Source organism: Drosophila ananassae, assembly GCF_017639315.1.
Source record: "Drosophila ananassae strain 14024-0371.13 chromosome 4 unlocalized genomic scaffold, ASM1763931v2 tig00000061, whole genome shotgun sequence".
NCBI classification, from domain to species: Eukaryota; Metazoa; Arthropoda; class Insecta; order Diptera; family Drosophilidae; genus Drosophila; species Drosophila ananassae.
Genome location: NW_025319038.1, coordinates 4,557,461 through 4,583,715, shown reverse-complemented (window position 1 = coordinate 4,583,715; position 26,255 = coordinate 4,557,461). Strand labels below are relative to the sequence as shown.

General features: G+C 39.6%; 1 protein-coding gene across 2 annotated transcripts in view; it reads right to left on the bottom strand.

Moving 5' to 3' along the window:
• The window catches only part of LOC6506040, a 239,957-nt gene that overhangs the window by 119,938 nt on the left and 93,764 nt on the right, over nt 1–26,255 (bottom strand). For both annotated transcript variants that reach the window (XM_014904239.3, XM_044717770.1), the window contains exon 5: nt 24,294–24,457. In XM_014904239.3, the coding sequence (XP_014759725.2) occupies nt 24,294–24,457 (164 nt within the window). The remainder of the gene's footprint in view (nt 1–24,293; nt 24,458–26,255) is intronic.

The following is a 26,255-nucleotide window of genomic DNA, read 5'->3' as shown; positions in this document are numbered from 1 at the left end:
TACGAGACAGGAAACCTTGCTATTGAAGAACTAAGGTGGTGAGGTTCTTCTGCTTGGCCCGCCCTACCTATAAAGAATCAACAACGAATTGTTGCTGCTCTTACCCATATTTAGTGAAATCGATCAGCTCAGGTGCCCATAAAACAATAATTTTACTTCATTGCAAATATCCAAATTCATTACAAAAACATGGTTGCTTCTTCTTCTGACTGTATGCTTAACCAAAGCCCTTACTGCTAATTGTTTGTAATCCTACTAAATAGTCTTAATACAGCTTGATTGTCAAGTAACTAATAAATTGGAATGTAATATACAAGTTTGTAGATAAAGAAATATATATATATATAGTGACATATTCACTCTCACACCCATCTACTAATATCCAATTACTGCAGCATCAATATTTTGGTGATCCATTAAAGTCAAGTAAACAAATAACAAGAGCTGCGCATTATTTTTGCTGTGCAGAGAATTTAATGTAAACAAATGACCGATATTCAGCGGCGATCGCGCCTTAGGCGTCTTCGCTTATACAAACCAAATAATCTATAAGCTCTCTCATCGAATGAATCAAGCGACCAACTGCACACTCATTTTAATGTAAACAATAGACAATAGCCAAAACCAAGATTTTCATTCTCTTTGTAAATCAGTCTTAAGCTGAAATCCAATTGACACACACGAAACCTTTCTTTCGTCGCGTACAATTTTAATAAATAATAAATAACAAAAAATTTTTAAAATTGGTTTTTATTTTATTAAAAACGGATCTTAGCGTTGTCCTTAGTCAATTCAATTGTTTTTAATTTTGGCCCATCACGACATTCCAGACTTGAGAAGTCTAATTACCATTGCACAAAATGAGGGCATTTATGAAGAACATATTAATTTTGAAACAAATAAAAATATTGAAATTAAAAATAAAACTCCAAATTTTTAACAAAATCCGAAAGCATTTAAAAATTACCCAATCAATCAATCCCAATACCAACCGAGATACCCCCAATACCCTCATCCATTACAACCCAACTTTAACCCATACATGCATGCACCCAGACCCATTTATACACAACAATTATCTAACAACCAACCCATGGGACCCGGACAAACTTACCCCGGACCCAACAGGTACATGAATCCTCAACCAATTTTTAACAGAATTCCATTTCCCAAATCCAATTTTAGCCTAACCCCTCAAACACAACAACCACGTATGCCATCTAACCCAAACTTCCCACTACAACAAACAACCAAACAACCAAGACCATCGGACAGCGAACAAACCAAAATGTCCATTGACGAACTCAGATTACAAGAAGAACAAGAATACGAACAAAATTATCAACAACCATACGAACAAGAATACTACGACTACACTCAGTACCAGGACCAGACTTATGAAGAACAGTGTCAGGCACCACTCAATCAAGATCAAGCCGAAATCAATTTTGACGAAAATTTTCAGTCACCAGCCCCGGAAGATACCAATACATAACAAGAAAGGAAAGCTAACTTCGGGCGGAGCCGAAGTTGATATACCCTTGCAGTTGAGTCGTAGTCCGATAGGTGGCGCCACCCATCTTATACTATTAGATAGATAGCGGATCGTATATAGTCGGCCGATCCTTATGAAATTTGGCATATCGAATTATTTTGCCAAAAGAGGAATCCATTGAAACTCCCATGCTTCTAACTTGAAAAACAACGAAGTTATAGCATTTCCGATCAATCAGTTATATGACAGCTATAGGATATAATTGGCCGATCCTTATGAAATTCGACAAATCAGATTGTTTTTCCCAAAATAGAATCTGTACCAAATCCCATCTTTCTAACTTAAAAAACCACAAAATTATGCCAATTTCGATCGTTCTATGACAGCTATAGGATATAGTCGGCCGATCCTTATGAAATTTTGTACACAAGATATTTCAAATGTAACATGTGTAGAAAGTCTCAACCCTCCAACTTAAAAAACACCAAAGTTATGGCATTTCCGATCAATCAGTTATATGGCAGCTATAGGATATAGTCGACCGATCCCGGCCGTTCCGACTTATATACTGCCTGCAAAGGAAAGAAGGGTGTGTGCAAAGTTTCAACTCGATAGCTTTAAAACTGAGAGACTAGTTTGCGTAGAAACAGACAGACGGACAGACGGACCGACGGACAGACGGACAGACGGACATGCTCATATCGACTCAGGAGGTGATCCTGATAAAGAATATATATACTTTATTGGGTCTTATAAAATTATAATACCCTCTGCAAGGGTATAATAATTACCCACAAGGGCCACGCTCACAAATGTTTGATTGACACAGGATCCACAATCAACATGATGCGAAAGAATTTTTTTTCTATACCAATACACAATACTGAATGTGAAGTTTTTACATCAAATGGCCCGATGACATTAAAAGATTCAATAACTCTGCCAAGCAACAACATATTTAGGACCCCTGAACAATTTTACTTACACGACTTTTCTGACGACTACGATGTGCTCATTGGCAGAAAACTGCTCAATAAAGCACAAGGTATAATAAATTATAAAACTCATACTATTACACTTTTCGATAAAACCTACCCATTGATAGACACAGACTCAAACAAAGGTCAATTTTTCTACACACAAAATTCATATGAGAAACCAATCCCTAAATCAGATAAAAAAATAGACTTTTCACCATTCCGTCTGGATCACCTTAATCCGAAGGAAACCTCTAAATTAAAACATTTATTAAACAAATTTAAAGATTTGCAATATTCTGAAGGAGAGCGTTTGACATTCACAAACACAATCAAACATGTATTAAACACAACACACAATTCGCCCATTTATTCAAAACAATATCCACTTGCTCAAACACACGAAAATGAGGTAGAGAACCAGGTGCAGGAGATGCTTGAGCAGGGATTGATCAGAGAAAGTAATTCACCCTATAATAGTCCCACTTGGGTTGTACCAAAGAAACCCGATGCTTCGGGGAAAGCAAAATACAGAGTAGTCATTGATTACAGGAAGCTAAATGAAATAACCATTCCCGATAGATTTCCTATTCCCAACATGGACGAAATTCTTGGAAAACTGGGAAAATGCCAGTACTTTACAACAATTGATTTGGCTAGGAGTTTTCATCAGATAGAAATGGATTCAGAATCCATACAGAAAACTGCTTTTTCAACTAAACGCGGTCATTATGAATACGTTCGCATGCCATTTGGCTTAAGAAATGCACCCGCCACATTCCAGAGGTGCATGAATAACATACACCGACCATTAATTAACAAACTGTTTAGTTTATTTGGATGACATCATTATTTTTTCCACATCTCTCGACGAACACTTAAACTCATTGCAATTGGTTTTTGAAAAACTGTCCGAATCAAATCTAAAGTTGCAACTAGATAAATGCGAATTCCTGAAAAAGGAAGCAACCTTTCTAGGACACATCGTAACACCCTATGGAATAAAACCAAACCCTCTTAAAGTAGAAGCCATAGCATCATACCCAATCCCAACAAAAGTAAAAGAAATCAGAGCATTCCTCAGAATGACCGGTTATTACCGAAAGTTTATCCCAAGCTACGCTGACATAGCAAAACCCATGACCGTTACTTAAAGAAAGGAGCAAAAATAGACATAAACAACCACGAATATGTGGAAGCATTCGAGAAACTTAAAACCCTAATAACAAGCGAACCAATTCTACAATTGCCCAATTTTGAAAAGAAATTTGTATTGACTACAGACGCTAGTAACCTGGCTCTTGGAGGTGTCCTTTCTCAAGACAATCACCCCATATCTTTCATAAGCAGAACATTGAATGACCATGAATTAAACTACAGTACCATCGAAAAAGAATTACTTGCCATAGTTTGGGCCACAAAAACATTTCGTCACTACTTGTTGGGAAGACATTTCCAAATAGCTAGTGATCATCAGCCTCTCAGATGGTTACATAATTTAAAGGAGCCAAATGCCAAACTGCAGAGATGGAGAATTAGATTGGCTGAGTTTGACTTTCATATTGAGTACATAAAAAGGAAACCGAATTCAATTGCTGACTCACTGTCCAGAATCAAGGTTGAGGAGAATGATTTCAGTGAAGCCACCCAACATAGTGCAGTAGAAGACAATAATGATCTTATCCAGTTAACAGAAAAACCAATAAATGTATTCAAAAAACAGATAATATTCATTAAATCAGATCAGAATAGTGTAAAGCAGACAACCGTTTTCGGAAATTCAATAACCACAATTCACTATAACAACATGACTGTTGAGAACGCCAAACAATTCTTACTTGACCACTTCATTTCCAAAAGCATTGCCATGTACATCGTGAGCGATGCCGATTTCGAGATCATCCAGACTGCCTATACTGAAATTATTAACCCCTCTTATACTAAAGTGAGTCGTAGCCTCATTTCATTGAACAACGTGAGCTCATATAGTTGCATTGACATTTACTCGAAGTTCGCCACTCTAAAACAAATAAAAAGAAAAGATTGGATAGAATGCAAAAACGCCCTGATGCGTATTTTTAACCAACTCGGAAAACACTACACTGTTAAAGGCAGATAGGGACGGTGCATTTTCCAGCCTAGCTCTTAAGCAATGGCTCGAGAGTGAGGGTGTTGAATTACAATTAAACACAGCTAAAACGGGCGTGGCGGATGTTGAGAGATTACATAAAACAATAAATAAAAAAATTCGCATAATCAATTCCTCCAAAAACGATGAAATCAAACTGGGCAAAATGGAAAATATTCTTTATATTTACAATCATAAAACCAGGCATGACACCACTGGACAGACACCCGCTCACATATTTCTTTACGCCGGACAACCAACCCTGGATGCACAAAAAATTAAAGAACAAAAAATAAACAAATTAAATCGTCAGGAATACGACATAGACACCAAATTCAGAAAGGGTCCCTGTTCAAGCATTGAACACGATAAGAATTCCAAACATAGAATGTAGGAGATCGGACCCATGTGAATAAGTGATTAACAGCATGGTTTGAAAGACGATCTCCTGCAGTCTAACCAAATATTTATGTGTTGCACTTGAGGCACTTAAGAAAGGGTCACATAGCATGTCAGCGAGCAGTCCGTTGATAAGTAGTTTTAAATAGATTTAAGATTTTCATGTATGTTTCTTGTAAATGAATTGTAAGAAATAAAAACAGTTTTAAAAAGGAACTCATTGGAGTATCACGAATATTTACGGGGCTCCTCTTAACAGTCCCCTTCAGAAGGGAAAATTAGAAAACCCATTTAAAGAAAACAAAAATGTCGAACAAACCGACCCGGACCATTACAAAATCACTAATCGAAACAGAGCTACTAACTATTATAAAACGCCGTTTAAAAAACGAAAGAAAATTAATGAGGTCCCCATTCCACAGGTATCTGGCGCACAGTGATGATACTGTCCCTGTTGCTTACCATGAGCCATGCCCAACAAATTCAGATAGGCGGCATTGATACAAACCATGGATATCTTCTTTTCTCAAGTAAACCAATTCAAAGACCATCAGCATTCGAACATCGTTGCCTAACAGTCAACCTCACAGAAATAAACACTATAACCACATATTTTGGAAACAAAATACAAAACAGTACAGACACACCCCGGATCAAATTTTTGTATAACAAACTGATTAAAGAACTAAGCGGGATCACTCTACACAAAGAACGTAGACAAAAACGCGGTCTTTTCAATTTCGTAGGCTCAGCTTTTAAATTCCTTTTCGGCACACTCGACGACAATGACAGAATACAATTCGAAGAGAAACTGAATTCAGAGGCGAAAAATTCAATAAAAATCCACGAATTTAACGAAGTAATGCAGTTTGTTAATGACGGATTGCAGAGAATCAAAAAGTATGAAAACAATAGAAATAGCACTGACACCTTGGTTTATGAACTAATGCAGTTCATTGAGTACATTGAGGACCTTGAAATGGGAATGCAGCTCTCACGACTGGGACTGTTCAACCCAAAACTACTTAATTACGACAAGCTCCAAAATGTTAACAGCGAAAACATATTATTAACCAAAACATCCACTTGGATTAACTATAAAAATAATGAAATACTAATAATCTCACATATTCCTATTAATCATGAACTAATTAACACCGTTAAAATAATCCCTTATCCCGATAGAAATGGTTACCAATTGGAGTATTCAGGCAGTGATTCTTACTTTGAAAATGATAATAAAATTTACAATCAAGACAACAAAGAAGTAAATAGTGAATGTATTGCAAATATAGACTTTATACAATTATTATACCGGCTATTCTGGCTTTGGTCGCAATGATTTTTATTCTTAAAACGAAGAAACCCAACATTTAATTTTGTACCAGCCCTTACAAAAGAAATAATTAAGTATATTGAACCAAATGTAATAATAACATGGAAAAACCCATTACCCACACTGTATCCATCAATGCCAGCCCAAGTATAGGCTGCCTTTTTAAGGGGGGAGGAGTGACATATTCACTCTGACCCAAACAACTCTTACACAAAACTGTCAAAATTCAAACAGCAACATACAAATAAAGGGAAATAAAATTATAAGAATAGCTGAGCATCATTTTTGCTGTGCAGAGAATTTAATGTAAACAAATGACCGATATTCAGCGGCGATCGCGCCTTAAGCGTCTTCGCTTATACAAACCAAATAATCTATAAGCTCTCTCATCGAATGAATCAAGCGACCAACTGCACACAATGTAAAGTAAAAATCGAAAATAGCCAAAACCAAGATTTTCATTCTCTTTGTAAATTATTTTAAGCGAAAATTATTTACACCCAGAAACCTTTCTTTCGTCACGTACAATTTTAATAAATAATAAATAATAAAACATTTTTAAAATTTGTTTTTATTTTATAAAAAAAACGGATCTTAGCGTTGTCCTAACACCTTTGTATCCACCACTCAACATACACACCTGGCCAAAATAATAAGTACACAGATATAGTGTTTATTTGTTTCGATATAACTCGATTTTTATGCAATGCACACCCGCCATTTTTTTTATATTGATAAGTTACAATGTAACACAATTTCTAAAACAAGAATGAAATATGGGAACCTCGTGGATTCAATACTAAGCTTAATTTTCTGCTGGGTGGGCGATTTTGGTCTGGTCAAAATAATAAGTACACATCTGTATTTGATAAATTTTAAAGGATTAAAGCTAGATTCGAGTCAAGATATGTTGGTTTTTATTATTTCCTAGCATATTTAAGTATATCCCAGGAAAAAAAAATTCTATAGTTGGGCAAAAAAAAGAGTTGTACAACAGAAAAAAGAAAAATTGCTTTAATTCTGCAAAAGGAAGGATAAAATCTTCGGGAAATCGCTAAAAGACTTGGGCAGTCATTATGTTTGGTCCAGAATGCCCTAAAATTCAACATTCAATTCGAAACTCGAGGTCGGAAGAAGAAATCCTGTCAAACGACCGACACCCGAATCCTAAGTTTTTACTGCTCATCCATTGCTGCTCATATTGACCATGAAATATCGTCTAGATCAGTTCGTCGAAGACGTACTAATGCTGGCTTACAAGGACACATAGCCAGAAAAGTTACTCTCCTTCGAGGGAATAAATTAAAGATGTAGAAACAGTTAGCCCAAAATCATTTGGCATGATCTGGAACAGAGGGTTCCAAAAAGTGGAATAATGTCCTATGGAGCGACGAAACAAAAATAAATCTATTTGGTAACGACTCCAGAAAGAATGTACGACTTGTTTCGTCGACCCAAAGGCAAAGAATTCGACGCCCGGTACTCGAAATAGACCGTTAAACACGGAAGCGGAAACATTATGATTTGGGACTGTTTTTTTTTGGCATGGAGTCGTCCCGATTTACGGATTACCGATACTATGACCCAATTTGGATATAAAATTATATTGTCTGACATAATGCTGAGGAAGACATGCCCTTGAGTTGGGTCTTTCTACAGGACAACGACCCAAAACACACATCAAAGCTGGTCAAAGCTTAGTTCACCGAAAACAAGGTGGACATTTTGAAGTGGCCAAGTCAAACTGCAGACTTAAACCCAATAGATAACCTATGGGGAGAGCTTAATCGTCGGATTGGCACAAACACATTTCAAAATATAGAAGAATTGCAGCAAAGACAAGGTACGAGAGTTGTTTGGAGACGTGCCGTAAATTAAATGCCCAGCATGCCGAAAAGAATAACAAAAGTTATACAAAATATGGGGGGATATACTGGGTATTAGCATAAGATTACTATAAAAAGAAAAAAAATTGAGAAAATGTTTTTTATTTTTAAGTTAGAGGCTTTGAAGAATTGCTGTACTTATTTTTTTGACCAACCCTTTTTTATGTTTTTTAGGTTTAATCGACCATAAATTCTACAAATTTCGTGAATTATTCTTATGTTAAGTATTTTTATAATCAACATTATGCCAGAAAACTAAAAGAAATTAGAATTGGTTCGTTACGGTTATCAAAAAAGATTTACGTGACATAGAAGAAATCTTATGAGCGTGTACTTATTATTTTGGCCAGGTGTGTAACTAAAATCAAAATCTTAAAACACAATGACATTATAAAAATGATTTCCCAAAACAATATCACACTTTATACAATTATTATACCGGCTATTCTGGCTTTGGTCGCAATGATTTTTATTCTTAAGTACATAAACTTTAATCCATTTATATTATTATACCCTTGCAGATGGTATTATAATTTTGGTCAAAAGTGTGCAACGCAGTCAAGGAGACATCTCCGACCCTATAAAGTATATATATTCTTGATCAGGATCACCTCCTGAGTCGATATGAGCATGTCCGTCTATCCGTCTGTCCGTCTGTCTGTCTGTCTGTCTGTTTCTACGCAACTGAAACTTTGCACACACCCTTCTTTCTGTTGCAGGCAGTACATAAGTCGGAACGGCCGGGATCGGCCGACTATATCCTATAGCTGCCATATAACTGATTGATCGGAAATGCCATTACTTCGTTGTTTTTTAAGATAGAGGGTTGGGACTTTCCACACATATTATATTTGACCAAAATATCTTATGTACAAAATTTCATAAGGATCGGCCGACTATATCCTATAGCTGTCATACAACGATCGGAATTGGCATAACTTTGGTGATTTTTAAGTTAGATAGATGGGACTTGGTACAGATTATATTTTGGACAAAATAATCTGATTTGCAAAATTTCATAGGGATCAGCCGCCTATATACGATCCGCTATATATCTAATAATATAAGATGCGTGGCGCCACCTAGCGGACTGCGACTCAACTGCAAGGGTATATAAACTTCGGCTCCGCCCGAAGTTAGCTTTTCTTTCTTGTTGCATACAAAATTAAGAAAACAAACTGAAAGAAATCAGCCAAAACTTCAAGAAAATGAACTTGGAGAAAACTCATTACCCACACTGTATCCGTCAATGCCAGCCCAAGTATAGGCTGCCATTTTAAGGGGGGAGGAGTGACATATTCACTCTCACACCCATCTACTAATATCTAATTACTGCAGCATCAATATTTTGGTGATCCATTAAAGTCAAGTAAACAAATAACAAGAGCAAGAGTAAACAAATGACCGATAGCGATCGCGCCTTAAGCGTCTTCGCTTATACAAACCAAATAATCTATAAGCTCTCTCATCGAATGAATCAAGCGACCAACTGCACACTCATTTTAATGTAAACAATAGACAATAGCCAGCTGAAATCCAATTGACACACACGAAACCTTTCTTTCGTCGCGTACAATTTTAATAAATCATAAATAACAAAACATTTTTAAAATTGGTTTTTATTTATGGTTTATTGGTTTTTATTAAAAACGGATCTTAGCGTTGTCCTTAGTCTTTTGACGGGACATTTATTTGACTCAACTATTTCAGTATATATATGTAAATTAGGAGTTAAGGTAGAACAAAGACTAACCAATCATTGGCATATGGACTAAATTTCCTATATCGGCATTGTTACATGTTCAAGTCGAAATATTTACTCACGCAATTATCCCTCGAAGTCCGCAGGCCTGTAGACAAGAGCGCTGTATGTTTTGGTGAATGGGTCAAATTCAAATTAAATTATGGGCTTTTGATGTACATGTTTCCAACAATTGATCAATGCTCTACAGGAAAAGAGGATGAGTCTTGGTTCAATCCAATATAATTTACAAAAGAAAAAAAAAAGAATTAAATTCTACTTAGGAATACGTTTAGTCGTCACTATGGACGAGATGTTTGCTGCAGCGATCGTCGAGCTAGCCCATCACATGGTCAAGGTCAGATTATATGAACATGAGGTTATGTTCACCTCAACGCTCCTGGTTGGCCTTGTTCGATCACCGCTCCTGATCCACTGCGGCCCCAATCACGCACACGTCGCCGGCCTCAGACCTCGCCTTTCGTAGCTTGAGTCTGGTCCGGTTTCGCACACGTTTAGGGGCTGATCAAGGAAAGCTTTTCCGGGATGCCTGGCCGATGATACACGCGGTGGCTCCGCCGTAGACCTCTGTTTCGAAACGGGATACGTTGCTTGTCGTAGGCTTTTGTTGTGCGCTACGCAAACGGGTTTTGAACACTACCTAGAACACTTTTATTATTATCTTAATGGACGACATACGGCTGTGCACATTCACGGCCAATGTTCCGCTGCTACTCCAAGTCCAAGTGCTACTCCAACTCATAGACAACTTGTGAGTTTTGATCGCAAAAGAACAATTGGATTGAGCGGAAATTCGGTTGTCAGAATACGGAGTTGCCAGATAGTTCGCCTTAAGAGCTTTAAAGGGCTGCAACAGCGATCTGTTATTGACATATTTTATTCGACTAATGTTTATCGACAACTAACTATCGACTAATGTTTCTTTACATTATTAGAATTGGTCTTCTTTGTTTATGTTTAGAAGTGAAATTTTATTCGTACCCTCACATGTGGCGCGGACTAAACACGAGGTAACATTTTTAAGGAAGGCACGTTACGTTCCCCCAGATAAGTGGCTCGAAATCCAGATAAAAAGATCTGTTGGGAATCTCAAAAGACTGAGTTTACATATGAGAAGCGAAGGGTTTACCGAGCTCAAATGCTTTACTGAAGTCAGTGTAAATGACGTCTGTTTGTAAGCCATTCCGGAACCCATCCATGATATAAGATGTTAGCTTTAATAAGTTGGTAGTGGTGGAGTGGCACTTTATGAAGCTATGCTGGCACGATTATATTAGAGATATTATTGAACTACATAGGTGGTTCAAATGTGGTGATAAGTTTTTTCAAAAAGCTTTGAAATTGCTGACAATTTTGAAATGCCTCTATAATTTGCAGAGTCGGATTTTCTCCCTTTTTTATGCAGCGGAATAATGAAAGATTTCATCCGCATAAGGGGAAAGATCACATTTTCCAGCAATAGATTAAGGTGTTTAAGGAGCGGTTTGCACTCCTCGGCGCAGTTCTTCAGAATACAGCCTGGTACTCCATCAAGGCCTGGTGACTACATGGGCCTGACCTTAAGAATATCCAATAATACACCACTTTAATCGAAAGATGGGCAAAATATAAGGTTGGCTGATTGGATATTATTAGCTGAGCTGGACTGCTGCTAGATGAATACGTTGTTTGAAAAAACTGTGCAAAGAGAACGGTCATTGCCTGATCAGTGTTCGCATATGAGTGTTTACAAAGTTTTAAAACTGCTTCGGATCCAGAGTAAACTAGATCCGGCAGCGGAAAATAATTAAGCTTTATCAAGAAAGCAATTGTTTTCAATTAAAACCTTAAGAGTGGATTTATATAGATCCTCAGGGTTAGAAAGGGGGAAAGTTTTGGAAAGAGTTATTCCATCAGATTCCATCAGAATCGAAAAATAAGTCCAATAGCTGACCTAAAGAATTTCTAACGTGGTTAATTTGCCTGAGTGACATGTCAAAAATGCCCGCAGGGAAGTCGTGGTGCGAGTTAAGCAATAAAGACGGTGAATTATCAAAATTTTACCACATGAGTTCTGGAATATTAAAGTCACCCAGAACTACCAGCTGGTCACCATCAGATAGACGATCAGTCTTTTCTATAAAGACTTTAATGTGAGATGCTAAAGAAGAACTATCAGAATACAGTTTGGGAAGCTTACTACGTAACCCTCTAGTAATCTGATGAAGACATTAGTTTTTTCAATATATGTCTCTTTTATATAAATATGTCTCTCCAAATTTTTTTTATAGTAACAAGTAATACAAAAATTAAAATTATAATATAATTCAAATATAATTATTATTAATATTTAATTATAATACATCAAATAAAAGTAGGATTTGTTTTTAAGTTGGAATATATTATAAGTTAAGTCCGATGTCATGAAGTTATGGAATAAAGATTGTAGACGATAGTGTTGAAGTCTTCGCTCTTACACATGGAGAATTGGGTCGATATTAACATTTCAAAGATGTTCCGTTGCCTCTGGCATCGGCATACCATTATTCCATGGAACTCGCTGCCTTAAGCTTTTATTTTGATAGCGGGTTCCACTAAGAACTTAGGTTACAAGTTTCGAATATTAAAATGATGTTTATAATTTTATTTTATTTATGGGAATGTAATGGGAATGTATATTTTGACAGACAAATAAAACAATAAATATATATTAAATTACTCTGTTTGGTCATTGAGATTTTTCAATGACCTTTATCCAAAATAATAACAAAGTAGTTATTTGTTTCACCACGTTATAAAAATGTCTATTTATTTGCATATGAAATGGAGACAGAAAGCTCCGATTTATGATGCGTATGCACTAAGATAAAGAGTACAAGTGGGCCCGCCTTTTAGCATAGGACGGGCGAAAGATCGTTAACTTAATGACAACAATAAAATAAAGCCGAGCCTAGAAGAGTCGGCTTGCGACTAACAAAATATATGAGAAAAATGATTATATGCTAAGCTATAATTATTACATTTTTATATATTTTACATTTATATTAAATTTATGCAGTGGCTGCTGCCTGACCCGACATACTCCCCCCAGTTGAGGCCTGTCCTTCAACTTCATCCTTAAGCCATATCGTTAATCGCCAAGGCAGGGCCGGACGCACGCCATTTGGAGCGCTGCTGAAGAAGGCTTAAATACTCCTCCTTCCATCGGGACCAGAAAGACTGCTGCAGGAAAGACACACGCTGCCCGCTATCCAGACGGGTAAAATTCAGCTTTGTGACATCAGGCTCGATAAAACTGACTTACGGACCACCAGTTAAAAAGTGGGATGGCGTTAGAACATCAAAGTCTGCAGGATCCTCTGAAAGAGACAATGAAGGCCGTGAGTTTATGACAGCACCAATGTGACAAAGCAGAGTTCGCAGCTCGTCAAATCCAAGAACTGAGGATCCAACAGCCCGGTAAAAATGATGCATGCAGTTTTGACAGCCGCTTCCCAGAGTCCACCAAAATGCGGAGATCGAGGAGGAATAAAATGTCACTCGATGGACTCAATCGCGCAAAACTCCAGAAGCGCTCGTTGATGCTCATCGCTTATAAAGAGTTGGAGCAGCTCCTTTTGCTCGTTTTTAGCTCCAACAAAATTTGTCGCATTGTCAGACCAAATGTGCTGAGGCTTTCGGCGAGTGCAGATAAACCGTCTTAAAGCATGTAAAAACGCAGACTCTTATCTCCGGGAGATCAGCCATAATGTGCTCCAGCAACCGAGGTTTGGTGCGGAAGAATCGGATACACTTGTGCAATGCCTTCGTCACCGTTTTCCTCCCCCCGATCGGCCAGTATTGGGATCGAATAATAGCCAGCAGAGCACGAGGCCCCGTGTGTAGATTACGCTCATGGAAATCAACAATTATAGACCGAGTAACTGGATGACTTCTAGGCAATACAATTGGATGGCGACTATCAAAATCCAATGTAGAATTTCTTAAACGACCGTCCACACGTAACAGGCCAAACTTGTCTAAAAAGGGAGAGGATGTGGCAAGTATGCTGGCTGACGAAATTTCCTTCCCATTCTGAAGCGCCTTTATGTCATCCCAAAAATACACACGCTGCACCAAACGCAATAGTAGGTGGGTTCCAGCCTTAATGTCGCTAGCAGTGACACCCTTGTGACGGACTCGCTGTGAGAACTTGTGCACATAAGCGAACACGCGCTGCAGTGCTGGAAAAGAGTTGGCGTACTTGGAACCAGCTGTCACATCAACGTACGGGGATTTGATTAGCAGAACCCTTGCCCTTAGCTCCAGAGTGGATTTTTCAGGTAGCACCGCTGCTGGCCACTGGTCTTGAAGCCCAAGAAGAAACGCAGGACCGTGGGACCACAGGTTGTCAGAAACTAACTCCTTAGGAAGAGCACCACGCGAGAGGATGTCAGCCGGGTTCAAAGACGTAGGAACATAACGCCATTCCATCGTTCTGGTCAATTCGTGGTTTGTTAAAACTCGATTGGCGTCGAAAACATTAAAACGAGCGGGCTCCTCCCGAATCCAGGACAGCGCCACAGCAGAATCGCACCAGCAGAAATACCTCCCGTCGTAGACTTTCAACTGAGCTACTTCCGACATAAGCTAGCAACTCTGCTCCAGATAACTCCAGTTTCGGTACCGTAATTGTTTTTAGAGGAGCGACTCGGGACTTTGAGCAGAGTAAATGTCTTTCTGACCTGGTACCCTTGGATACGACATAAATGCAAGCCCCATAAGCCTCAATGCTGGCGTCACAAAATCCATGAATCTCCACTTCAGACCGTGATGATAGTGACCATCTATGGAATTCATCACGCTGCGCCATGGCGAAGCTGGAGCAAATCATGTCCCAATCGGAGTGAAGAGCTTGAGGTAGACTTTCATCCCTGGACAACTTCTCACGGCATAGCTTCTGAAGAAAGATCTTCGCCTTCGTAATGACAGGTCCAACAAGCCCTATCGGATCATAAAGCCGGGCGATTGAGGAGGGGATGATGCGCCTAGTGGGCTTCGAGGGTGACTGGAGCCCTTCAAACGAAAATAGCAAGCGATCAGTAGAAGGATCCCAAGCTAGGCCAAGAGTCTTCGTAAAGTTGCTGCCATCATCAAACCTTAGGAACGACTCTCGATCCTCTTCCGGTACGTCAGAGAGCACTTCAGAAACATTGGAGCACCACTTTCTCAACCGAAATTGGCCCTTGGTTCTTCAGAATACAGCCTGGTACTCCATCAAGGCCTGGTGACTACATGGGCCTGACCTTAAGAATATCCAATAATACACCACTTTAATCGAAAGATGGGCAAAATATAAGGTTGGCTGATTGGATATTATTAGCTGAGCTGGACTGCTGCTAGATGAATACGTTGTTTGAAAAAACTGTGCAAAGAGAACGGTCATTGCCTGATCAGTGTTCGCATATGAGTGTTTACAAAGTTTTAAAACTGCTTCGGATCCAGAGTAAACTAGATCCGGCAGCGGAAAATAATTAAGCTTTATCAAGAAAGCAATTGTTTTCAATTAAAACCTTAAGAGTGGATTTATATAGATCCTCAGGGTTAGAAAGGGGGAAAGTTTTGGAAAGAGTTATTCCATCAGATTCCATCAGAATCGAAAAATAAGTCCAATAGCTGACCTAAAGAATTTCTAACGTGGTTAATTTGCCTGAGTGACATGTCAAAAATGCCCGCAGGGAAGTCGTGGTGCGAGTTAAGCAATAAAGACGGTGAATTATCAAAATTTTACCACATGAGTTCTGGAATATTAAAGTCACCCAGAGCTACCAGCTGGTCACCATCAGATAGACGATCAGTCTTTTCTATAAAGACTTTAATGTGAGATGCTAAAGAAGAACTATCAGAATACAGTTTGGGAAGCTTACTACGTAACCCTCTAGTAATCTGATGAAGACATTAGTTTTTTCAATATATGTCTCTTTTATATAAATATGTCTCTCCAAATTTTTTTTATAGTAACAAGTAATACAAAAATTAAAATTATAATATAATTCAAATATAATTATTATTAATATTTAATTATAATACATCAAATAAAAGTAGGATTTGTTTTTAAGTTGGAATATATTATAAGTTAAGTCCGATGTCATGAAGTTATGGAATAAAGATTGTAGACGATAGTGTTGAAGTCTTCGCTCTTACACATGGAGAATTGGGTCGATATTAACATTTCAAAGATGTTCCGTTGCCTCTGGCATCGGCATACCATTATTCCATGGAACTCGCTGCCTTAAGCTTTTATTTTGATAGCGGGTTCCACTAAGAACTTAGGTTACAAGTTTCGAATATTAAAATGATGTTTATAATTTTATTTTATTTATGGGAATGTAATGGGAATGTATATTTTGACAGACAAATAAAACAATAAATATATATTAAATTACTCTGTTTGGTCATTGAGATTTTTCAATGACCTTTATCCAAAATAATAACAAAGTAGTTATTTGTTTCACCACGTTATAAAAATGTCTATTTATTTGCATATGAAATGGAGACAGAAAGCTCCGATTTATGATGCGTATGCACTAAGATAAAGAGTACAAGTGGGCCCGCCTTTTAGCATAGGACGGGCGAAAGATCGTTAACTTAATGACAACAATAAAATAAAGCCGAGCCTAGAAGAGTCGGCTTGCGACTAACAAAATATATGAGAAAAATGATTATATGCTAAGCTATAATTATTACATTTTTATATATTTTACATTTATATTAAATTTATGCAGTGGCTGCTGCCTGACCCGACATACTCCCCCCAGTTGAGGCCTGTCCTTCAACTTCATCCTTAAGCCATATCGTTAATCGCCAAGGCAGGGCCGGACGCACGCCATTTGGAGCGCTGCTGAAGAAGGCTTAAATACTCCTCCTTCCATCGGGACCAGAAAGACTGCTGCAGGAAAGACACACGCTGCCCGCTATCCAGACGGGTAAAATTCAGCTTTGTGACATCAGGCTCGATAAAACTGACTTACGGACCACCAGTTAAAAAGTGGGATGGCGTTAGAACATCAAAGTCTGCAGGATCCTCTGAAAGAGACAATGAAGGCCGTGAGTTTATGACAGCACCAATGTGACAAAGCAGAGTTCGCAGCTCGTCAAATCCAAGAACTGAGGATCCAACAGCCCGGTAAAAATGATGCATGCAGTTTTGACAGCCGCTTCCCAGAGTCCACCAAAATGCGGAGATCGAGGAGGAATAAAATGTCACTCGATGGACTCAATCGCGCAAAACTCCAGAAGCGCTCGTTGATGCTCATCGCTTATAAAGAGTTGGAGCAGCTCCTTTTGCTCGTTTTAAGCTCCAACAAAATTTGTCGCATTGTCAGACCAAATGTGCTGAGGCTTTCGGCGAGTGCAGATAAACCGTCTTAAAGCATGTAAAAACGCAGACTCTTATCTCCGGGAGATCAGCCATAATGTGCTCCAGCAACCGAGGTTTGGTGCGGAAGAATCGGATACACTTGTGCAATGCCTTCGTCACCGTTTTCCTCCCCCCGATCGGCCAGTATTGGGATCGAATAATAGCCAGCAGAGCACGAGGCCCCGTGTGTAGATTACGCTCATGGAAATCAACAATTATAGACCGAGTAACTGGATGACTTCTAGGCAATACAATTGGATGGCGACTATCAAAATCCAATGTAGAATTTCTTAAACGACCGTCCACACGTAACAGGCCAAACTTGTCTAAAAAGGGAGAGGATGTGGCAAGTATGCTGGCTGACGAAATTTCCTTCCCATTCTGAAGCGCCTTTATGTCATCCCAAAAATACACACGCTGCACCAAACGCAATAGTAGGTGGGTTCCAGCCTTAATGTCGCTAGCAGTGACACCCTTGTGACGGACTCGCTGTGAGAACTTGTGCACATAAGCGAACACGCGCTGCAGTGCTGGAAAAGAGTTGGCGTACTTGGAACCAGCTGTCACATCAACGTACGGGGATTTGATTAGCAGAACCCTTGCCCTTAGCTCCAGAGTGGATTTTTCAGGTAGCACCGCTGCTGGCCACTGGTCTTGAAGCCCAAGAAGAAACGCAGGACCGTGGGACCACAGGTTGTCAGAAACTAACTCCTTAGGAAGAGCACCACGCGAGAGGATGTCAGCCGGGTTCAAAGACGTAGGAACATAACGCCATTCCATCGTTCTGGTCAATTCGTGGTTTGTTAAAACTCGATTGGCGTCGAAAACATTAAAACGAGCGGGCTCCTCCCGAATCCAGGACAGCGCCACAGCAGAATCGCACCAGCAGAAATACCTCCCGTCGTAGACTTTCAACTGAGCTACTTCCGACATAAGCTAGCAACTCTGCTCCAGATAACTCCAGTTTCGGTACCGTAATTGTTTTTAGAGGAGCGACTCGGGACTTTGAGCAGAGTAAATGTCTTTCTGACCTGGTACCCTTGGATACGACATAAATGCAAGCCCCATAAGCCTCAATGCTGGCGTCACAAAATCCATGAATCTCCACTTCAGACCGTGATGATAGTGACCATCTATGGAATTCATCACGCTGCGCCATGGCGAAGCTGGAGCAAATCATGTCCCAATCGGAGTGAAGAGCTTGAGGTAGACTTTCATCCCTGGACAACTTCTCACGGCATAGCTTCTGAAGAAAGATCTTCGCCTTCGTAATGACAGGTCCAACAAGCCCTATCGGATCATAAAGCCGGGCGATTGAGGAGGGGATGATGCGCCTAGTGGGCTTCGAGGGTGACTGGAGCCCTTCAAACGAAAATAGCAAGCGATCAGTAGAAGGATCCCAAGCTAGGCCAAGAGTCTTCGTAAAGTTGCTGCCATCATCAAACCTTAGGAACGACTCTCGATCCTCTTCCGGTACGTCAGAGAGCACTTCAGAAACATTGGAGCACCACTTTCTCAACCGAAATTGGCCCTTGGCGAGGATCCCCGATGTTTGCTGCATTATGTTGGTAGCCTCCTCTATTGAGTCACCTCCGGAAATTAGATCTTCAACATAAAAATCGCGACGCAGAATTTCGGCACCCTTTGGAAACATAGACTGCTCATCCTGTGCCAACTGATGCATTGCCCGAATTGATAAAAATGAGGCCGGCTTTGTCCCATATGTGACCGTATCCAGTTTAAAAACCTGCAACTCATCCTGAGTGGAATTCCGCCAAAGAATGCACTGCAGATAGCTGTCTTCGGGGAAAACTCTAACGCACCGGTACATTTTGCAAATATCTCCTGTAATGGCCACTCGATGGCAACGAAACCTTAAAAGAATGTGCAGCAGCTTTGGTTGGATAACTGGACCAGACATCAAAACATCATTCAATAAATACCCAGACGTAGTGGTATCCGAACCATCAAAGACAACCCTGAGCTTGGTTGTTAAGCTGTCCTCCTTCAAAACGCAGTGATGTGGCAGGAAATACTGTCTGGCAGGTCATGCACTAGGCGGTACTGGAGACATATGCCCCAAATCTAAATACTCCTTTATGAACGCAGCATACTGATCCTTTAATTGAGGCTGACGGCAAAGCTTCCTTTCGAGGGAGAGAAATCGCCGTACGGCTAGTGAGTACGACTCACCTAGCAACTCAGAGCTGACCTTCAACGGCAGCTTCACAGAGTAGGCGCCTGACTCGAGGCGAGAAGAATTCTGCACGAAATGCGTCTCGCAATCCAATTCCTCTTTCATCCACTTCACAATGGGCTCGGAGCAGACACTCTAAGTGCTCATCCAGCTGGCTTGAGCTCTTTACAACATCCTTGCTGGCTGTGGCTACGAACGACTTTCTCTCCAGATGTGAACCACCGCCACACACAACCCATCCAAGCCGGGTTTTCTGCAGCACCGGTAGGCCAGCTGATAGCTGGATTTGACCCACACACAGCAGATCATAGAATAGACTGGCTCCGATAAGTAAATCGATCCGCTGCGGTCGAAAGAACTGGGCATCAGCCAAAGAGAGGTTTGGCGGAATATTCCAGCTGGAGACATCCACGCTAAAACTAGGCTGAAGGTCCGTGATGTTGGTGGCGATTACAGCGCTGACGAGCACATCAACAGAGAATCCGTCTGTCGCGAAGCCAGTGTCGCCGATGCCAGACAATGCCACGTACGATTTGCGTCTGCGAAGCTGCAGCTGACTAGCCAGTCGGGACGTAATCACGTGCACCTGCGATCCAGAATCCAAAAGAGCCCGGAATGGAACAAAAACCCCAGAACGACTCCGAATGAGAATATTCGCTGTGGCAAGTAAGGCTATCTCACCGCTGCGACCCTGGGCAACTAGTGCATTAGCCGTGGATGGTGAAGCGCCTATTGGCTCGGCGCACTCGGCTGCGGCTGATGTAGACGGCACAACAGAAGCCTGGCTGCTGGGAGACTGTAACTCCAAAAAATGCAACACTCTGTGATGCCTCCTCCCACAACTGCGACAATTATCAGCGAGGCACTCACGCAGGTGATGGCCAGTTTGGAGACATTTCCGGCATAGACCTAGTCGCCTAGCCTCGCCAAGGCGGCTCTCAGGGGGCAATGACAAAAATCTTGTGCATACAGAAACTACATGGGACCACCCACCGCATAATATACAAGCAGAGGCAGGTGAATTAGTAATAATAAAGGATGCTCTGCTGTTATTTGCGACTTTACGTCTTCCCATCTGAGTGCCTGGCGCGTAAGCGGCCAAGGCCACACCCATAGCCTCCAAAGTCCTGCAACGCTGTTCCAAAAACTCTGCCATCGACTCCCAAGTAGGGATGAGATCCGAGTTCGAGGCATTTTGACCTTCCTCCCTCTTGGCCTGAGTAGCTGGATCCAACCTTTGAAGAAGTACCTGGACAATGATGCAGCCGGCGATCTGAACTGTCGTCCCCAAATTTTTGAAGGCTCGCATATGGGCATTGAACTTATCGGACAACCCTCGAAGCGCTGCCACTGAGTCACCTTCCAATAGATTGAGGCCCAAAATCTCGTTCACATGAGCCTGAAATATCAACCGACGGTTATTAAATCGATTCTCCAAAAGCTGCACTGCGACATCATAATTCTCCTCGGAGATTTCCAAGGAACGGACTGCCTCTAAAGCGGAGTCCCGAAGACAAGATCGCAACCTCCGCCTTATGAAATTCATGAATTCACCTTATGAATATGAATGAAATTCAGCCCACTCTGAATATCCTCCGCTGAAAGTAGGAAGAGGAAGAGGAGGCAAGGCTTGAAAGTTCTGACTGAGCGCTGGTTCCACCTGGACACTGGAAACTCTGCTGGCAATGGTGGAATGGGCAGCAATTCGAGCAGAGCGCAACGACGTCTCGTGCTCGATTTCGGCATGCATCGTAGCTACAAGCTCAGATACTGTCCATCGCAAGTCGCTGCTTATTTCAGCAATGTCTAACTCTTCAAGCTCCCCGTGAATGGCCTTAAAATCCTCGTACATGGCGACCAATTGGCCGTGACGCACATGGAGCATTGCATCCTCCATCTTGGACATTGGCTGCAGGGCGCCTTGGATCCTCTTCAAATCCTGGAGGATACCCTTTGCTTTGCATTTTAAAATCGCGCTCCGAGTTGATGTGGGTTCTCCTTTGACGGCGCCGCTGGAGTTCATCGCCACTATAATTGAAATACGCTTAATTTAGGTAAAAACACGCACAAATTAATTTTGGCGCCAAAATTATAGTTCTTGTTTATTTTTTTTATAATTATATTTGCGCGCAGCGAACACGATTTATCCCACTGTGCGCTCAGAACCGTACACTGAGTTGTGGATTGTATATATATATAAACGCTTGTGTGAGTCGAATGCACTTGCAAGTGGAACGTATGTATGTATGTTTGTATGTATGTATGTTGGCGGACCGGATAAAAATTGTATGAATTGTATTTATTTATATTATTAAATGATTTAGGTATAAATACAAAATAATTGTTCCACTGATGCACTGTATGCCGTTTATGTTAATACACCGCAAAACTAAAACGGGTATGTTCGCACTGTTTTATGCCCGCGGAATTGTTTTATTTATTTTAATAATTATAGTTTATATTAATTATATCACGTCGGGGTCACCAATGTTTGGTCATTGAGATTTTTCAATGACCTTTATCCAAAATAATAACAAAGTAGTTATTTGTTTCACCACGTTATAAAAATGTCTATTTATTTGCATATGAAATGGAGACAGAAAGCTCCGATTTATGATGCGTATGCTTAACTTACTTAATGACAACAATAAAATAAAGCCGAGCGGCCGAGAAGAGTCGGCTTGTGACTAACAAAAGATATGAGAAAAATGATTATATGCTAAGCTATAATTATTACATTTATATGTATTTTACATTTATATTAAATTTATGCAGTGGCTGCTGCCTTACCCGACAACTCATTTTAAATAAAAAAATAAAAGTGACTTGATTTCAACTCGTTTCACTGCATACACAAGCCGAGAACTCTACCATTCGGCAATTTCTGACTCCTTGTCGCGCGAAAAAGTTCTTAAGCTTAACTTATCTCTCCGTATATTGTTCTCAGTATATCCCACCCGATTTCAAAACGAGAAAGAGAATCTTGGAGAAAAACATTGGATATAGACTGACGGTTGCCCATAGCGGGTGGGCTGCTTCCCTCATACAATTCTATATTAGTGTCAGCTACATTATAGGCCTACCGCATTGCAATACCAATAACAGGGGAGAAGTTGTTGTTGTTGTTGCACGGATAATCTGTCCTGACTCCTGGCGATAAATAATCCCCAAAAACAACAAAAATATCGCTCTTATTAATCGGTGTATTTTGCAGTAAGCTTCCAAGACTCTTTTCCAATAGTTCCTCATTTAAATCACATGTTATCGTTTTTACTGAAACCGGATTATGTCCGGAGATCTTAAGCTCCGAAGTTTTACTAGATAAGTACACCACTTTTCAGAAGCGACCGACCTCTACAAAGAGGAGGATAAATCTTTATCTCTACTCCAATTCGCTTCTAAAGCGACCAACCTCTACCAAGACGAAAAGTCTTAATCTCTATAGACTCTAGTTTCGCTTCTGAAGAGGAAAAGTTGAAAACCCGTAGTGATGTTGCACTTTGCGTTAAAATCATTTTGTCTGCTGAATCGTATTTATCACCTGTTCTTATATTCCACAGTCATTCCGCCTACAGTCCGAACCACCTACATACTGACATTACTTGCCTGCTTTCAGTCGTTTTTTAATCTTAATCTGATAGTACCCTTCTAGTGATTTTTGGTGACTTTAATTTACCAGAACTCACTTGGTCTAATATTGAAAAAGTATCTTTTTTATGACTTTTCAGCCATTATGATTTCACGGCGGGCATCTTTGACTTGTCCCTAGGCCAGATCAACAATGCTAGAAAATCGTTAGGTCGGCTGCTAGATTTGTGTTTTGTATCTGATCCAGATGGTACCACTGTTTCCAGAGCTTTGCTCCTCTTAACCGCTGAAGATCCATATAACCACACACATTTCTGGTGTTTATCAGAAGCCTTCCCGCGTGTGAGCAAGTGTTCAAGTTGGTCAAATGGTGAAAACTCATTATCTTCCTCACTTTTAGCTCATCAGAATTTCACTGAGGACATGTCCCCAGGTCAAATCAACAATGTAAGAAATTCTTTGGATCGGTTACTTGATTTAAGTTTTTTGTTTCTTATCCGAATGTTATCTCTCTTTCAAAAGTTTTGCCTCTATCAGTCGCAGAGGTAATATAGCTCCCGCATGCTAGTGGTAAATTCGCTCTTTCTTACGGCTGACTTTCATAAAGTTACTAAATTGGATTCCGATTATTTGGCATGCACTGATACAAATGTCGTCCAAAATAAAATAATCTGCGCCTCAAAAACTTAAAAAATATTATAAACAGGCTTTTAAATAAGCATAAAATGTTTTTCAAATGTATTCATGCTACCATATATTAACTACCATATTAAGATTCCTAAAATAGATGAATGCTAGATGTTTTGTGTGGTGTGTGTAAACATCCGGCCTTCCCGATCACTGCCCTTTCATATTCAAAGAGTTGCACTAATGCACTGGAACTACAGAATCATCGAGTTCCACAATCCAGTCTGCAAATTCTCAGATAGTCAAGCAGCTCATAATTCATTTGACTTCTTCTTGTAAAACATCTGGAAACATCACACAAGTATATTTTGAATAAAAACAGGAGACATTATTCAATATTTTCCTTTTCTTCTTTATAAACATGTTTGGGTATTTGTTGTTCCAAATGAAGGGTTGTTATATATTTATCACTAACCTAATAAAATATATTTAATTGTTCACATTACGAATCACGAATTACCTCTAGCAACCTCAGATGGCAATTCTTTGGGTTCATTTTCCCTTATAATCAGTTCCGGCTTTCTTGGTGCATGTTCTTCTTCGTAAATTATCTTCGGTGCAAAAATTAATTTAAAGTGAATATTACAGTATAGACATCCATGGTAAAAGTGAGAATTTTCCGGTCTGTGAATGAAAAAATTTAATTTTATTTGTATGTAGAGTTTACTTAAATTGTAAATTTTACCGCAAGTTTTATAAAGAGTAAATAAATAGGGAAAGAATAAGTCGCTAAAGCGTGTTTTTTTAAAAAGCCATGGGACGTACCTTTTATTCGGTAGATTGCCAAAAGTCACGTCACAACTAACATTCTTAAAAATTCTTTCTTTAAAAATTTCCGAAGTTTTTTATGCTTATTCTTTTAAAAATAAAACTTTGGAATTAAAAATTATATTATATTTAAAATATTAATATATTTTAATATATATAATTAAATATTTTCTTCAAAGAGATAGTTTGAAAAAAGTTTGAAAAAAAATACATTTTTATTTGAGTTCCGGTTTTAATACAGTGTGATTCTTAAACTAGAAACTAGAAGTAACTTAACTTTGGGGCCCTAAGTCCTTTTTATAGCTACCCTTGCTGAAGCTTTTTGCAGATCAAAGCTCGAAAGATGCTTTTCTCTCTGAGAGGCTTTGTTTTCTGAAGGGAATCGATTGAGTCGGAACCTATTACTTGAGGTGTCAGTTGACGTGGAAGGCTTTGGGTCTCAATTAATCGAGGTGACAAGAAAATGTGAAATTTCCTGTGAAGTGAGTTCCCATTTAAGAATGGTTTGAGCTGTTTAGTTTTATTTCACTTAAAAGGAGTGAGAAAGATTTGAGTCGGGATTCTTTTTACCAAAATATTGTTTTGATTTTCAATCTGAAGTAGGGTTGTTGATAACACTGTGCGACAAAAAAATGTTTAAGTTGATTTTTTCTTACTTTTCACTTCTACTAAACAAAATAAGAATACAAGTTTATGGATTTGTTAATAACATTAGCCAATCAGCTTTTGTGCATTCAAATGTCTAAACAAGAAAGGAAAGCTAACTTCGGGCGAAGCCGAAGTTGATATACCCTTGCAGTTGAGTCGCAGTCCGTAGGTGCCGCCATGCATCTTATATTATTAGATATATAGCGGATCGTATATAGTTGGCCGATCCTTATGAAATTTGGCAAATCGAATTATTTTGCCAAAAGAGGAATCCATTGAAACTCCCATCCTTCTAACTTGAAAAACAACGAAGTTATAGTATTTCCGATCAATCAGTTATATGGCAGCTATAGGATATAGTCGGCCGATCCTTATGAAATTCGACAAATCAGATTGTTTTTTTTTTAAATAGAATCTGTACAAAATCCCATCTTTCTAACTTAAAAAACACAAAAGTTATGCCAATTTCGATCGTTCTATGACAGCTATAGGATATAGTCGGCCGGTCCTTATGAAATTTTGTACATAAAATATTTTGGTCAAATATAACATGTGTGGAAAGTCCCAACACTCTAACGTAAAAAACACCAAAGTTATGGCATTTCCGATCAATCAGTTATATGGCAGCTATAGGATATAGTCGACCGATCCCGTTCCGACTTATATACTGCCTGCAAAGGAAAGAAGAGTGTGTGCAAAGTTTCAACTCGATAGCTTTAAAACTGAGAGACTAGTTGGCGTAGAAACGGACAGACGGACATGCTCATGCTCAGCGGCACAACGCTGTCGCCTCGCTACAACGGTACTTTGTAAAGCGACAAAATCCCAGCAACGGTCGCCTGCCAACGGTTGCCTGGCAACCACACACTCACACCGCAAGAGGCTGATGCAATACTATCACTCTGGTGAAATACCCAAAATGTGTATTCGCACACACACACACACACATATATCCGCAGCCACGCAGTCTCAATGCGCCGACACGGCCATCCTGACCCTAACACGA